General features: G+C 44.4%; 1 protein-coding gene across 1 annotated transcript in view; it reads left to right on the forward strand.

Moving 5' to 3' along the window:
- The window catches only part of NIPSNAP2 (nipsnap homolog 2), a 35216-nt gene extending 19362 nt beyond the window's left edge, over nt 1-15854 (forward strand). The window contains exons 7-10 of the mRNA XM_032757993.2: nt 701-732; nt 10387-10481; nt 13051-13134; nt 14684-15854. Coding sequence (XP_032613884.1) covers nt 701-732; nt 10387-10481; nt 13051-13134; nt 14684-14748 — 276 coding nt within the window. The 3' untranslated portion in view covers nt 14749-15854. The remainder of the gene's footprint in view (nt 1-700; nt 733-10386; nt 10482-13050; nt 13135-14683) is intronic.
- The last annotated feature ends 1558 nt before the right edge of the window (nt 15855-17412 follow it).

Below are 17412 nucleotides of genomic sequence, written 5' to 3' on the forward strand. Positions count from 1 at the left end.
CATCTATTGTGGTTAAATGAGAGCAGCTAATAAACACTGTGACTGTTGAACAAATTATACAACATGATAAGAGTAAAAGGCAATAATATTTTATAACACTTTCTAGAAATTTTCCTACTGAGGACTAGAAAGAAAGCCCCATGTAGCAGCATTATTAAAGTGGCTAATGCCTGTAATCCCAACACTTTGGGAGGCCAAGGTTGGAGGATCACTTGAGCCAGGAAGTTTGAGACCAGCCTGAACAACACAGTGAGACCCTGTCTCTATTAAACTAAAAAGTAAAGTTTTGGCTGGATGCTGTGGCTCATGCCTGTAATCCCAGCTTTTTGGGAAGTCAAGGCAGGTGGGTGACCTGAGGTCAGGAGTTTGAGACCAGCCTGGCCAACATGGTGAAACTCCATCTCTTACTAAAAATATAAAAAATTAGTCAGGCATGGTGGCGGGCGCCTATAATCCCAGCTACTCAGGAGGCTGAGGCAGGAGAATTGCTTGAACCCAGGAGGCAGAGGTTGTAGGAGCTGAGATTGAGCCACTGCACTCCAGCCTGGGCGACAGAGCAAGATTCTGTCTCAAAAAAAAAAAAAAAAAGAAAAAGGTTTTTTGAAGTTAGTTTTGTCACTTAGTGTTTTTTCTACTGCTGTTTGCTATTTCTGTATTTTTTTTTCACAGAAGAACTAACCAAATCTAAATCTGTTTTCAGCCAGGAACCATGATTGAATGGGGCAATTACTGGTGAGTATATTACTGAATGGTGACTTTTTAAGTCTTGTGAATAGATCAGGCCATAGTGTTAATTCTAGGGAAAAAAATCTGAGGATAGTACCATGACTTGACACTAAACTAATGTTTCGTTTGATGTTTTTATTATGAGATTTTTCAAACATACAAAACTAGAGAAAATAATGGGGCTCCCCTTCCACATCCATCGCTTAGCTTCAGTAATTAACACATGGCCAATCTTGTTTAGGCCTAACTCTTTGAACCCAGATTGTTTGGAATTAAATCCCAGACAGCATTCTGTTTCATTCATAAATATTCAGTACTGTATATATTTCTAAAAGATAAGCACCTTTTTTAAAAAGCAAAACCAACATTGCATAAGGTTAGTTTACATACTTCTTGGATATCATCTTTTCTGAAACATTACTTTTGTCACATATACACACCATGCCAATAATAGTTTCTTCTTTTTTTCCTTGCTAGTTTGAGTAGAAAAATAACAATTTTTCCACAAGTTGATCTGTAGATTGAGCAGAATCCCTATCAGAGTCCCAGCAGGCTTTAGAAGTGCAAAAGACTAGCCAGGGGCAGTGTGGCTCATGCCTGTAATCCCAGCACTTTGGGAAACCAAGGCAGGAGAATCACTCGAGTCCAGGAGTTCAAGACCAGCCTGGGCAACATAGTAAGATCCACCCCCACCTCTACCAAAATAAATAAATAAATTAAACTAGCCAGGTGTGATGCCACGTGCCTGAGGTCCCAGCTATTTGGGAGGCTGAGTAGGAGAATTGCTTAAGCCCAGAAGATGGAGTTTGCAGTGAGCCAAGATTGCACCATTGCACTCCAGCCTGGGCAACAGAGTGAGACCCTGTCTCAAAAAAAAAAAAAAAAAAATAGTCCGGGCATGTTGGCTCACACCTGTAATCTCAGCACATTGGGAGGCTGAGGTGGACAGATCACCTGAAGTTAGGAGTTCGAGACCAGCCTCGCTAACATGGCGAAACCCCATCTCTACTAAAAATATAAAAATTAGCCAAGTGTGGCGGTGCACTGCTGTAATCCCAGCTACTTGGGAGGCTGAGGCAGGAGAATTGCTTGAACCCAGGAGGCAGAGGTTGCAGTGAGCTGAGATCGCACCACTGTGCTCCAGCCTAGGTGACAGAGCGAGACTCCTTTTCAAAAAAATAAAATAAAAATAAAAATAAAGACTGGGCATGATGGCTCATGCCTGTAATTCCAGCACTTTGGGGAGGCTGAAGGAGGAGGATTGCTTCAGCCAAGACGTTTGAGACTTTGAGACCAGCCTGGGCAACATGACGAAACCCCGACTCTACAAAAAAATACAAAAATTAACCGGGCATGGTGGCACCCACTTGTAGTCCCAGCTCCTCGGGAGGCTGAGGTGGGAGGATCACCTGAGCCTTAAAGGGCGAGGCTGCAGTGAGCCATGATTGTGCTACTATTCAGCCTGGGAGAGAATAAGACCCTGTCTCAAAAAAATAAAAAATTAGGGCGGGGATGGTGGCTCACACCTGTAATCCCAGCACTTTGGGAGGCCAAGGTGGGAAGATCACTTGAGGTCAGAAGATTGAGACCAGCCTGACCAACTTGGTGAAACCCTGTGTCTACTAAAAATACAAAAATTAGCCAGGTATGGTGGTGTGCACCTGTAGTTCCAGCTACTCAGGAGGCTGAGGCAGGAGAATCACTTGAACCTGGGACACAGAGGTTGTAGTGAGCCAAGATCACCCCATTGCACTATAGGCTGTAAAATGCCTTACTCTCAGTGATACTAAAAAAAAAAAAATTAATTAAAAAGACAAGTCATATACTGGAATAAAATATTTGCAAATCATATGTCTAATAAGCAAATTGAACTCAGAATATATAAAGAATTCTTACAACTCAAGAACGCAGATAACTCAATTAAAAAATGGGTAAAGAACTTGAAAAGACAGCGGCTGGGTGTGGTGGCTCACACCTGTAATCCTAGCACTTTGGGAGGCCAAGGCAGGAGGATCGCTTGATGCTAGGAGTTGGTGACCAGCCTGGGCAACATGGTGAAACCCTATCTCTACAAAAAAAAAAAAAAAAAAAAACTTGCCGGGCGTGGTGGCACATGCCTGTAGTCTTAGCTATTCAGGAGGCTGAGGTGGGAGGATTGCTTGAGCCTGGGGAGGTGGAGACTGCGGTGAGCCATGATCATGCCACTGCACTCCCAGTGAGACCCTGTCTCACAAAAATAAATACATAAATAAATTGAAAATGGAATTCAGTGTGATTCAGCAGTCCCACTTTTGGGTATATATCCAACAGAATTCAAAGCAGATCTCAAAAAAGATTCGCATACCCATGTTTGTCATAGCTTTATTTGCAGTAGCCAAGAGGTAGAAGCAACCCACATATCCATCAATAGATAAATGGATAAAGAAATTGTGGGCTGGGTGCGGTGGCTCACACCTGTAATCCCAGCACTTTGGGAGGCCGAGGCAGGCTAATCACCCCAGCTCAGGAGTTTGAGACCAGCCTGGCTAACATGGCAAAACCCCGTCTCTACTAAAAATACAAAAATTAGCTGGGCGTGGTAGCGTGCACCTGTAGTCCCAGCTACTCAGCAGGCTGAGGCAGGAGAATCACTTGAACCCGGGAGGTGGAGGTTGCAGTGAGCTGAGATCGAGCCACTGCACTCCAGCCTGGCGACAGAGCGAGACTTCATCCCCTGCCCCCAAAAAAGAAGGAAGTCCTGTTGCATGCTGCAATATGGTGAACCTTGAGGAGGATATAATGCTAAGTTAAATAAGAGGACAAATAGTGTATCATTCTCATTATGTGAAGTATCCAGTGTCGTCAAAATCATAGAAACAGTAAGTGGAAAGGTGGTTGCCAGGAGCTGGGCAGAGAGGGAATATGGAATTGGTGTTTAGTGAGTATAGAGTTTCAGTTTTACAAAATGAAAATGTTTTGGAGATCTGTGGCATAACAGTGTAAATATACTGGACACTACATAAAAATGGGTAAGATGGTAAATTCAATGTTATGTGTTTTTTACCACAATAAAAAATACATTTAAAAAATTTTTAAGCCAGGTGCTTTGGGAGGCTGAGGTGGGCAGATCACCTGAAATCAGGAGTTTGAGACCAGCCTGGGCAACATGGTGAAACCCCATCTCTACAAAAAAATATAAAAATTAACCAGGTGTGGTGGCACATGCCTATAATCTCAGCTGCTTGGGAGGCTGAGACACGAAAATCACTTGAACCTGAAGGCAGAGGTTGCAGTGAGCTGAGATTGTGCCACTGCACTTCAGCCTGGGCTACAGACCCTGTATCAAAAAAAAATTTTTTTTAAATAAATTTTTCAACTTTTTAACGGGCAAAGGATTTGAATAGGCATTTCACCAAAGAAAATACATGAATGCCCATAAGCTTATGAAAAGCAACTCAACCTCCTTAGTCATTATGGAAATGCAAAGTGAAACTATAATGAGATACCAGTTCCTGCCCACTGGGACAGCTGTAACTTAAAAGAGATAGATAATAACGTGTTAGTGAGGTGAGGAGAAAGTGGACCCTTCCGATATTGCAATGTAAAATGGTGCAGCCACTTTGGAAATAGTCTAGTGGTCCCTCAAAATGGTAAACATGAAATTACATGTGGGCCAGACGCAGTGGTTCACACCGGTAATCCCAGCACTTAACGAGGCTGAGAGGGCGGATCACCTGAGGTCAAGAACTCGAGACTGGCCTGGCCAACGTGACAAGACCCCATCTGTGCTAAAAATAAATACCAAAAACCTAGCCAGGTGTGGTGGTGTACACCTATAATCCCAGCTACTCAGGAGGCTGAGGCAGGAGAATCGCTTGAACCCAGGAGGTGGAGGTTGCAGTGAGCCAAGATCGCGCCTCTGCACTCCAGCCCAGGCAACAGAGCAAGACTCCATCTCAAAAAAAAGAAGAAAAAAATTACATATGACCCAGCAGTTTCATTCCTGGGTGTCTACCCAAAAGATACCATCCACATAAACACTTATACATGTGTGTATAAATGTTTCTTTTACAAGAATCTTTTCTTTCCTTGGATCATCAGAGGCTAAATAATGCAAGTTAGAAAGCAAACATCCATGTAAACACTTAAATAAATGACCATAGCAGCATGTTTTATAATAGCCAACAAGTAGAAACAACCTAAATGCCCATCAACAGAGGGTGGGATTAGCCAGAGGGCCAGTTTACTAGCCCTGATTTAAATGATAAAGCTGTCCATGTCTTCCCAGCAGCTACCTTAAATTCAAAACACAAGAAGCATGCTGATTACAATTGTAACAAAATACCAGCTTTCACCATTATGATTTAGGACTGTTTTTAGAAATCCTGACTATTAATATGGGAAAAGACAGAGACATACAAAGCCTCAATAGGCCGAGTGCTGTGGCTCACGCCTCTAATCCCATCACTTTGGGCTGCTGAGGTGGGAGGATCCCCTGAGCCCAGGAGTTCAAGACCAGCCTTGGCAACAAAAAATACTAAATTAGCCAGATGCGGTGGTGCACCTGCCTGTAGTCCCAGCTACTCTGGAGGCTGAGTAGGAAGATCACTTGAGCCCTTGCTGTTGAGGCTGCAGCAAGCCATGATCATGCCACTCCACTCCAGCCTGGGCAACAGAGCAAGACCCTGTCTCAGAAAAGCCTCAATAATTAAGAGGGATGCAAGAATAAATTATTGGCCATTGGTTAGCTGAAGTCAGTGCCTGGGACAGGAAAAGGGAAGAAAAGCACTAGTGACATTCAGGGTTCTGTGATGGTGAGATTGTTGGTGTTTTCTTTTTACCAGTCTCCATACTTTCTTCATTATGGGATTTCTTTGGAAGCTAAAAATACTGCCTGGGAATGGTGGCTCACGCCTGTAATCCCAGCACTTTGGGAGGCTGAGGCAGACAGATCACTTGAGGTCAGGAGTTCGAGACCAGCCTGCCCAACATGGTGAAACCCTGTCTACTAAAAATACAAAAAAAAAAAAAAAAAAAAAAAAGCTGGATGTGGTGGCGGGCACCTGTAGTTCCAGCTACTCAGGAGATGGAGGCTGCAGTGAGCCAAAATGGCACTACCGCACTCCAGCCTGAATGACAGTGAGACTCCATCTCAGAATATACATATAATTTTGAAACACTGGGATAGTTTCCTAAAATCTGAAGCATACATCTATATCTAATTCAACAAAAGATTTAGAGCATTTTTTCTTTGAAACTTGACATATTTCTGTACCTTAATTTTTGTTGCTTGTTTGTTTGTTTTTTTTTTTTTTTTTTGAGATAGAGTCTTGCTCTGTTGCCCAAGCTGGAGTGCAGTGGCGCAGTCTCGGCTCACTCCAATCTCTGCCTCCTGGGTTCAAGCCATTCGTCTGCCTCAGCCTCCCAAGTAGTTGGGATTACAGGTGTGCACTGCCACACCTGGCTAACGTTTTGTATTTTTAGTAGAGACAGAGTTTCGCCTTGTTGGCCAGGCTGATCTCAAACTCCTGACTTCAAGTGATCTGCCTGCCTCAGCATCCCAAAGTGCTGGGATTACAGGTGTGAGCCACCACGCTCGGTCCCCGTTTTTCTCTAGTTTCAGTTATGAAATTTCCTGCTGTGCATGAAATGATTTCTAAGATCCCTTCTGGCTCCAACAGATAGTTCTGTAGTCTTTATTTCTAATGAACCTTTCCTCCTTAGATCATCAAAGGCTAAATAATGCAAGTTAGAATTTCTTTTCCTTTGAAAACTAAGAAATACATATTTGGTTGTATGCTACTATTATATACAATTTTTGTTATTTTGTTTTTGGACTATTGTTGTTAATCATGTAACTATTCACAGAATAGGATCACTCACTAGTTCAATTTTTGCAAATTACTGATCAAGACTCGCTCGCCGTGAAATCCACAGGGACATACTGGGATTTTTTCAGTTATTTAAAAAATTATTTGGCTGGGCGCAGTAGCTCACACCTGTAATCCCAGCACATTGGAAGGCCAAGATGGGCAGATCACCTGAGGTCAGAAGTTCAAGACCAGCCTGACCAACATGGAGAAACCCTGTCTGTACTAAAAATACAAAAATTAGCCGAGTGTGGTGGCGCATGCCTGTAATCCCAGCTACTTGGAAGGCTGAGGCAGGAGAATTGCTTGAACCCCGGAGGCAGAGGTTGCGGCGAGCGAAGATTGCACCATTGTACTCCACCCTGGGCAACAAGAGTGAAACTCTGTCTCAAAAAAAAAAAAATTATAAAGCCAGTTTAGCATTCAATTTATATTTTGGCACATAGGTAACTAAGATGGTGACCACCTCGTCTGTACAGGCTTCTGATTGTTACCAGGCTAAGGCAAGTATGTTTTCTTTGCCTACCATAACTAAATTACAAAAATTCGGAATGAAATGAATAATCTGGAATATTTATCACTATCAGTGAAAGCCAGGTTTTTTTCTTCTGAATAGAGTTAGAATGCACATTGAAGTGATTTGCTTAATTTCAATAATCAGATTTATAATTTCTGTGAACATACTGATCACTTAATTCTCAATGTAAAGATTAAAGATGTCATCTTGTGGATAATCCATGGGGGGCAATAGCAAGAAGTCCCTTTTTCACCATAAAGGAACCCAAGCGCTTGGGTAAGGTTCCCATCATGGCACTGAGCCCATGGTGGATTACAGCAGAGGTGTAGAGTGATTTTAAGGAGATTGGACTGCTTGATCCCAGGAGCTCGAGACCAGCCCAAGCAACATAGCAAGGCCCCGTCTTAACAACAACAACAAAATAATAAAAAATAAAAAATTGGCTGTGCTTAGTGGCGCAAGCCTGTAGTTCCAGCTACTCAGGAGGCCAGGGCAGGAGGCTCCCTCAAGCCCAAGAGTTCCAGGCTGCAGTTAGCTAAGATCATGCCACTGTACTCCAGCCTGGGTGACAGAGTGAGTCTCTGTCTTAAAAAAGGAGACTGGCTTCATCACTCACAGGAAATCACTCTTACTTGGATTTTTTTTCCCCCTTTTGAGATGTTATCGTTCAGTATATATGAGGTTTGCCTCCAGGAAGAGAATGCTCAGCCAAGCCAACTCAAGCATCTTGTGCCTTGAGAGTGACATCTTTCACTGTCATTATTAGTAGGTTGCTATCCTTGTTTGTATGCTGCCAGCTCTTTTGAGTGAATTAGAATGAATCTGTCTTCCCAAGTCTTGTCACCTGTGGGACCCTGATGTGACTGAGACTTCAGGCCAGAGCCTGGGCAGTGTGGTATGGATTTACTGGGTAACGCATGGTGTGTCATCTCCTGATTGACCTTAACCATGCATCTTCTGGTGACCTCCCTATATCATTTGAAGCCCATTCCTTTTCACCTTTGATTCTAGAAGACTGCTTTTGAAAAAATAGGCACATTTTAAAACATTTTTAGGAATTCAGATGCATCACTAAATATATTTTTTTAAGTGTCTGGTGCAAGTATGAAAGGTGTTTAAATTAAAGGGCTCTGAGCCAGATGCAGTGGCTCACACCTGTAATCCCAGCACTTAGGGAGGCTGGGCGGACAGATCATTTGAGGTCAGGAGTTCAAGACCAGCCTGGCCAATGTGGTGAAATCCCGTCTCTACTAAAAATACAAAAATTAGCCGGGCATGGTGGTTCACAGCTGTAATCCCAGCTACACAGGAAGCTGAGGCAGGAGAATAGCTTGAACCTGGGAGGCAGAGGTTGCAGTGAGCCGAGATCCCGCCGCTGCACTCCTGGGTGGCAGAGTAAGACTCCATCTAAAAAAAATAAAGGGCTGTAGGCTGGCCTGGTGGCTCATGCCTGTAATCCCAGCACTTCGGGAGGCCGTGGTGGGGCAGATCGAGACCAGCCTGGCCAACATTGCGAAACCTCATGCCTACCAAAAATACAAAAAATTAGCCAGACGTGGTGGGCGCCTGTAATCCTAGCTACTCAGGAGGTTGAGGCAGGAGAATCGCTTGAACCCAGAAGATGGAGGTTGCAGTGAGCCAAGATCGCACCACTGCCCTCCAGCCTGGGCAACAGCGAGACTCCATCTAAAAAAAAAAAAGCCGAGCGTGGTGTCATGTACCCATAACCCCAACTACTCAGGAGGCTGAGGCACGAGAATAGCTTGAACCCAGGAGATAGAGCTTGCAGTGAGCTGAGACCGCACCATTGCACTCCAGCCTGGGAGACAGGAAGACTCTGTTTCAAAAAAAATTAAAAGAGCTGATACCTTTTGCAGTGGGAAATTCTTAAAAAGGAAAGTTTTAAGCCAAGTGCCAATTTTTAACAGATCATAATGTGATGTTGTCCACAGAGGCACAATATATATTAGTACTTTCCTCCATGTTTAGTACATAATGAATGCCTTTGGTACTCATTTTCTGAATGGTTTGCTCTGGTAAGAAAGGAAAAAAAAAGCAAGAGGCAGCTTTGCCCACACTACCGAGGCTGTACCACCAAAAAGCTTCATTCCCATGGTTCCTCCCTGTGGCATCCAAGAAGTTGCAGAGTCCCTAGTTCAGAGAGCAGGGGTATTTCTCAGGATTTCAGAATCATCAGCTGCTTTGAAGGTGTGCTTCCTTCACCTGTATTTTAACGCTCTGCCCCAGGGGTGGTCCCTGTCTCCCTTGGGTACAGTGCCCTGTAGGACCTTGGGTGCTCTAGTTCCAGGTTTGCCTCGCTTCCCCTCTGAGGGTGTTCTGGAGAAGCAATGCTTTTTAAGTTGACGGGTCCCATCCTCTGCCATTTCTAGACTTAAAGAATCACCAGTGCAACTATATATACATCCTCAGGTTGCTGTTTTTATTTTTAATAATTATTAAATACTGTACGTTTTCTCACAAAAATTAGTATAGCTACAGAAAAGTATGCTTACATTTCATACACATTAAAATGACTTTTAGACCAGGTGTGGTGGCTCACGCCTGTAATCCCAGCACTTTGGGAGGCTGAGGTGGGTGGATTACTTGAGGTCAGGAGTTTGAGACAAGCCTGGCCAACATAGGGAAATCTTGTCTCTACTAAAAATACAAAAATTAGCCGAGCATGGTGGTGGGTGCCTGTAATCCCAGCTACTCAGGAGGTTGAGGCAGGAGGATGACTTGAACCCGAGAGGTAGAGGTTGCAGAGAGCTGAGATCCCACCACTGCACTCCAGCCTGGGTGACAGAGCGAGACTCTGTCTCAAAGATAAAATAGTCCAGGTGCGGTGTCTCACGCCTGTAATCCCAGCACTTTGGGAGGCTGAGGTGGGCAGATAACCTCAGGTCAGGAGTTCGAGACCAGCCTGGCCAACATGGTGAAACCCCATCTCTACTAAAAATACAGAAATTAGCTGGGTGTGGTGATGGGTACCTGTAATCCCAGCTACTTGGGAGGCTGAGGCAAGAGAATCACTTGAACCCAGGAGGTGGCGATTACAGTGAGCCGAGATTGTGTCACTGCACTCCAGCCTGGGTGACAGAATGAGACTCTGTCTCAAATAGTAATAAAGTAAATAAAATAACTTTTGATTTGCGTTAGATAACTTGACACCAATTTGATAAAAAATTAGTCTTCATTTTAAACAGCCTGCCCTGAGTATGGTGATTTAGTCTACCAATTCTCGTTAGTGTATCTAATTCAGTGTCTTAAACAAACATCACCTCACTTTTACAGGGCTCGCGCAATCCGCTTCAGACAGGATGGTAACGAAGCCGTCGGAGGATTCTTCTCGCAGATCGGGCAGCTGTACATGGTGCACCATCTTTGGGGTATCTGTTTTTCCCTTTTCAAGTTACTGGGATTTGAGAGTTCATTACTAAGTTGTACTGGGCAGTAGAGCACATCTTGAGTCAATAACCTAAACCCCTACAGCAAATCCAGACATCACAGAGGGACAGTCCATATGGGGCTGTCTGGAACTAGTGAGGCCAACAGTGAAAGTCCATAGATTGATGGCATTAGTGAGCTGAAAGTGAGTGGGGATGATGAGGAAAGGAATAAGGGGTGAAGCAAGCAGCCATGGAAGAAGGTGACCAGGGAAGTCAGAGTGCCTTCCACAGAGTGGTCCCAGCCTTTCTTTGTATTTGTAGATGACTTCTTCCTCGGCAGAGGCAGGCCTGCATTTTATCCAGAGCAGCAGCTTCCTGCACATACTCACTGCCTGCCTTTATAGACGTGGTTCCACTGTCTCAGGACATGGACACCCTCACCATTTCCATTCCCACACATTTTTGTTTGGCACCATCTTTGGTATTTTTCCAGGCCTGCTCCAGATGTCACCCCTCCCCACTAGTGAACATCGTCACTCCTCCTGAGCCCCAGAGCCTTTTGTGGTGCTGGTTATTACCATTGTAGCTGTATATGGTGTGCAACCCTCCCAGGCATCCCCGTCTATGAATAAGCACAGGAGCTAGAAGGGCCAGATTGGATGGAGGAAGTTTCCATCCCTTTGGCTGTTGGGCAGAGGTCAAACCAGGTGCATGCTCCGTTCACATCAGCACCTGTAGCTGCCCGGAGAGGGCCTCCCAGGTGCAGGATCCTGGAATTGCAAACAGGCAGGCACCAGAGTGTGAATGGCGGAGCTCTCACAGAGGCTGTGGGGAGCACAGGGCAGACCTCTTGTCTCTGCCCTGTGGGGAGGACTCAAGGCTTCACAGAGCAACAGCAAGATGAAGAGGATTGCTTGAGGCTGGGAGTTTGAGGCTGCAGTGAGCTATGACTGTGCACTGCACTCCAGTCTGGGCAATAGAGCAAGACCCTGTCTCAAAAAAAAAATGTAATTAAGAAGATATTGGCTGGGCACAGTGGCTCACGCCTGTAATCCCAGCACTTTGGGAGGCCGAGGTAGGTGGATCACCTGAGGTCAGGAGTTAAGAGACCAGCCTGGCCAACATGGTGAAACCTCATCTCTACTAACAATACAGAAAATTAGGCATGGTGGCACACGCCTGTAATCCCAGGTACACAAGTGGCTGAGGCAGAAGAATCGATTGAACTCAAGAGGCGGAGGTTGCAGTGAGCTGAGATCGCACCACTGCACTCCAGCTTGGGTCCTACGTCAGTGATGTCCTTTTCAACTTCAACACCCACCTGGTCAGCTTGCACCTTTCCCGCAGCTCTCCCATTGCTTGCCCTGCTCCCCGATACACCGTGTCCTTGTATGGGCCATGGCATTCTCCACAGCTGACCTCGCCTGCCTCATATCCTGGGGCTTCACTGCATGGAACACACTCCCTGCCCAGATCAGTGTAGTGCAAGATAAATGTTGAGTAAAATTGATCTGACATTGCTTATCTGTGGTCTCACAGTTTCTGGTCATGAATTTAATATGTTATTGGAGAATTTCACTTGGTTTATAAAGGTATATCTTAGATTCACTAGATTGTAAAGCTTAAGAGGGAATTGTGGCTGGATGTGGTGGCTCATGCTTCGAATCTCAGCAGTTTTGGAGGCTGAGTCGGGAGGATCACTTGAGTCCAGGTGTTTGAGACCAGCCTGGGCAACATAGTGAGACCCCATCTCAAACGAGCAAACAAACAAATTAATACTTTTTTTAACTTAAGAATGGGCCAGGCCAGGCGCGATGGCTCACGCCTGTAATCCCAGCACTTTGGGAGGCCGAGGCAGGCGGATCACGAGGTCAGGAGATCAAGACCATCCTGGCTGACATGGTGAAACCCCGTCTCTACTAAAAATACAAAAAAAATTAGCCGGGTGTGGTGGCGGGCGCCTGTAGTCCCAGCTACGCAGGAGGCTGAGGCAGGAGAATGGCGTGAACCCCAGGAGGTGGAGCTTGCAGTGAGCTGAGATCGTGCCACTGCACTCCAGCCTGAGACTCCGTTTCAAAAAAAAAAAAAAAAAAAGAATGGGCCAAGCATGGTGGCTCACCCCTGTAATTCTAGCACTTTGGGAGACTGAGGCGTTTTGATGATTTGAGCCCAGGAGTTTGACATCTGACTGGGCACAAAAAGATAGAAAAATTAGCCAATGTGGTAGTGCATTCCTGTAGTGCCAGCTATTCAGCAGGCTGAGGTGGGAGGATCACTTGAGCCTAGGAGGTCAAGGCTGCGGTGAACCATCATCGTGCCACTGCGCTCCAGCCTGGTTGACAGAGTGACCTTGTCTCAGACAAAAAAAAAAAAAAAAAGACTGAAAGTTTGCTTTTCCCACATGGCCTAATATAATTTTGCTCAGAATTTCCCCAGCCCAGTATATTACACACCTGAAGTAGTCCCTGAGAAAACTAGATGCCCAGGTGAAGCAAGACCTTAACAGATGTATGGGTGGAATGCAGGGTATATGTTTTAAGTCTTACTTCTCTGTGTGGTTATTTTTAAGCTTACAGGGATCTTCAGACCAGGGAAGACATACGGAATGCAGCATGGCACAAACATGGCTGGGAGGAATTGGTATATTACACAGGTAATCTCTTAACAGCCATGAAATACGCTTTTTGTCTTACTGTTTCAATCATATTCTTTCACCCTGATACTAATAGGTGGCTTTTGTAATAGTATGTTGCTAGGATAGTGAGTTATCAGGTTGGAGGGGGAAAGGAAATAGTCAATTTTTCTCTAATACATGACTTTTTTCAATAAAGCAGAATATCCATGCTTTCAAATGTGTATATCATCTGTCACAGTTTTCAGACCCTTGGATGTTGTAAATTTTATATCACTACCTTTTTTTGTAGATTTCTATATTCTCTGAAAACTTATTACACAAATAAAATTTTTTTCTAAGCTTTCCTTTTCCATCAAAATTGTTAGTATCCCAAATCAGAACATAATACTTATCAATTAGAGTGATTTTGAAATTGGATAAATTAAACTTCCTGTATGTACAGTATGTATACATGGGTGCATAATACATGCATGTGCACATACATAAGTATATTATGAAACCCTGTTTGCTTGATTTTTATAAGAAAACAGTTGGCTGAGTGTAACCCAGTGGCGTTGGTAGAGGTAATCAGTACCAGCCATGTTGCATGGCAAGTATATTTCAGGCCGGGCTCAGTGTCTCACACCTGTAATCCCAGCACTTTGGGAGGCCGAGGCGGGCAGATCACCTGAGGTCGGGAGTTCGAGACCAGCCTGACGAACATGATGAAACCTGTCTCCATTTGAGAGGCTGAGTCAGGAGAATCGCTTGAACCTGGAAGGTGGAGATTGCGCCACTGCACTCCAGTCTGGGTGACAGAGCAAGAATCCGTCTCAAAAAAAAAAAAAGTATATCTCAGCCCCTGTACTACCAAGAAAATAAAAGAGTAATTTGTCCTAGAAAGTAGGTGTTACCTTGTCTTTCAGTTCAAGAGATTATATAACATATAATTACATGTTATATAATTGTATTTGATTTTGCTGCTTACTCAAAGAACGTTTGAGAAATCACCATTTCTCCTCACGATACGGACTTTCCCTACCTCCCACAAATAAAACAAATATCCAGGTAGGATCTGCTTTTTTTTTTTTTTTTTTTTTTTTTTAGAGTCGTGTTCTGTCGCCAGGCTGGAGTGCAATGACGCGATCTCGGCTCACTGCAACCTCCACCTCCTGGGTTCAAGCAATTCTCCTGCCTCAGCCTCCTGAGTAGCTAGGATTACAGGCAGTCGCCACCACACCCAGCTAAGTTTTATGTTTTTAGTAGAGACAGGTTTCACCCTGTTGGCCAGGATGGTCTCGATTTCCTGACCTTGTGATCCACCTGCCTCAGCCAAAGTGCTGGGATTACAGGTGTGAGCCACTGCACCCAGCTGATCTGGTGTAATTTTAATAGCATCCTGTAGGATGCCAGCTGATACAGGGTCCGCTTGTATATTTCTGCCCTTGAGGTTAGTCCTGTATATTATGATATTCTCTTGTTTTCAAGCAGCACATCTGTGAGCATTGTTGGCAATCTGTCTGTTAGTGTCATTTACCATAATGTGTTTAGAAAATAACAAGTGCAGTAACCCTGATCCTGCTTTCAGTTCCACTTATTCAGGAAATGGAATCCAGAATCATGATCCCACTGAAGACCTCGCCCCTCCAGTAAAGCTGTAGCGTTTCTATGTGCCTACATACATTTCTGTGAGAAGTATTTGTCATAAATTAATTTTAATTGTATATCAAGTAAAAAAGAAACACTGAGGTTTAAGCTGCTGTATATAGCTTGTGAGAAACCTCTTTTCTTTAAAATTTACATAATCACAAGAAAGGAAAGAATTACAGTTGGACTGATTGTGACAGTGCCCTGTCGTCCTCTTTGAAACACCCCCGTGTTGTCCAGTATACCTTATAACAGCCACTTCTCCCCACCCTCCAGAAGGGGTCCACATTGAATTCTGAATCATCTTGAAAATAAGATTCCAGCCACAAAAAAAAATTAGCCATTTCTTTACTAAAGAAAACAAAAAACAAATCTGTTTTATAATTACAGATTTTTAGACAAATTTCTTTATCAGGAAGAAATACAAATTTTGTCATGTTTCTCAAGCAGTTTTTCTGAGTAGTTTCTGAGGAGGAACAAATTACAAGTGTACCCAGTAACTGAAAATGTTTTAACTCACTGTCATTTGTAAGCAGTCCACATAGTAGACAATGGGTTTTCCAAGCTGGGCAAGGTACATTTAATCAGTAAATCAGTTTTATATCATGTATCGTGATGTTTCAATGTGAGACACAAAAACAATGGCTTGAAACTTGTGTATCATATGTGATTTTGAAATGAACACCTTGAATAGCACTAATTTTTATTTGTGATATTTTTCTATAACAAAACAAGTAGCACTAGGAAAAGAGGTTTTATTTTGTAAACGATCATTTGTGACCTCAGACACACTCTGGCTAATATTTTAATAAGCTCACAGCAGATTAATTCTGAGATCATGGCTGAGGGGTGGTGCATGTTGAGATTTAAATTGGCATAAAGCTGCATACTTTTTGTCTAGCTGTTTGATTTCGTTTTTTAATATAGTGTGCCAATTTTGTGACTGTTACCATGTGAAAGTCCTGTTGAAATGAACAATTATGTCTGCCCCACAGTCAAGAATGTATGTGTAAAGTGTGAATAAATCTCATATCAAATGTCAAACTTTTACATGTGAATGATTTTCTTAAGGAACATAGAAAAGTCAATAAAATACTCTTAATTTTCACATACCACGTTTGGATTTTTTTTTTTTTAATTCTGAGAATGACAGACATGTGCTGTGAATGACCCTGTCACTCTTGCAAAATAGCTTGTCACAAAGGATTGAAGGAAGTGAGGAAGTCAGCTGGCTTCTGGGGAAAATCCCTCCGTAGGAACAAATTACAAGGCCCTGGGCAAGGTCATGCAGGCATGACCTTGTGCTGAGGGCAGCAGAAGCCAGTGGCAGAAGCAGACATGAGGGAGAGCGTGGTGGGACGTGAGCTCAGAGGTCACAGGGCTGGATCCCTTGAGTGATGGAGGCTATTAGAAAGACCCTAGTGGCCAGGCCCAATGGCTCACACTGGTAATTCCAACACTTTGGGAGGCCGAGGCCAGAGGATCCCTTGAGTGCAGGAGTTTGAGACCAGCCTGGGCAACATGAATGAAACCTCATCTCTACAAAAAATCGAAAAATTAGCTGGGCATGATAACATGTGCCTGTAGTCCCAGCTACTCAGGAGGCTGAGGCAGGAGGATTGCTTGAGCCCAGGAGGTCGAGACTAATGAGCTGTGATCGTGCCACTGCACTACAGCCTGGGCAACAGAGCTAGACCCTGTCTGAAAAATAATAATAATAATAATAATAATAATAATAGGCCGGGGACAGTGGCTCATGCCTGTAATCCCAGCACTTTGGGAGGTCAAGGTGGGTGGATCACAAGGTCAGGAGTTCGAGACCAGCCTGGCCAATATGGTGAAACCTCGTCTCTACTAAAAGTACAAAAAAATTAGCTGGGCATGGTGGCACATGCATCTAATCCCAACTACTTGGGAGGTTGAGGCAGGAGAAGTGCATGAATCCGGGAGGCAGAGGTTGCAGTGAGCCGAGATCACACCACTGCATTCCAGCCTGGGTGACAGAACGAGATTCCATCTCAAAAAAAATAATAAGGCTGGGCACAGTGGCTCCCGCCTGTAATCCCAGCACTTTGGGAGGCCGAGGCGGGAGCATCATCTGAGGTCAGGAGTTCGAGATGAGCCTGGCCAACATGGTGAAACCCTGTCTCTACTAAAAATACAGAAATTAGCTGGGCATGGAGGTGGGCACCTGTAATCCCAGCTTCTCGGGAGGCTGAGGCAGGAGAATCGCTTGAACCCAGGAGGTGGAGGTTGTAGTGAGCTGAGATCGCACCACTGCACTTCAGCCTGGGTGACAGAGCGAGACCCCGTCTCAAAAAAAGTGAAACTAGAGGAGCTCACCAAGGGAGTGACTGTAGTCAGAGGAGAGGATCAAGGTGAGGAGGAACCTGCAAAAGAGACTAAGAAACCACCAGGGAACTCAGCAGACACTCAAGCAAGTGAGGCGTCATGAGAGCCAAGTGAAGAAAGTCCGTCAGAGATCACCTCTGTCAAATGCTGCCAAAAGGCTGGGCCAGATGAGGTCCCCAGACTGATCATAGTCAGGTGTGGTGGCTCACACCTTTAATCCCAGCACTCTGGAAGGCTAAGGTGGGCGGGTCACCTGAGGTCAGGAGTTCGAGACCAGCCTGGCCAACATGGTGAAACCTCATCTCTACAAATAATACA

The sequence above is a fragment of the Hylobates moloch genome, unplaced genomic scaffold, assembly GCF_009828535.3.
Source record: "Hylobates moloch isolate HMO894 unplaced genomic scaffold, HMol_V3 SCAFFOLD_1, whole genome shotgun sequence".
Taxonomy (NCBI): Eukaryota; Metazoa; Chordata; class Mammalia; order Primates; family Hylobatidae; genus Hylobates; species Hylobates moloch.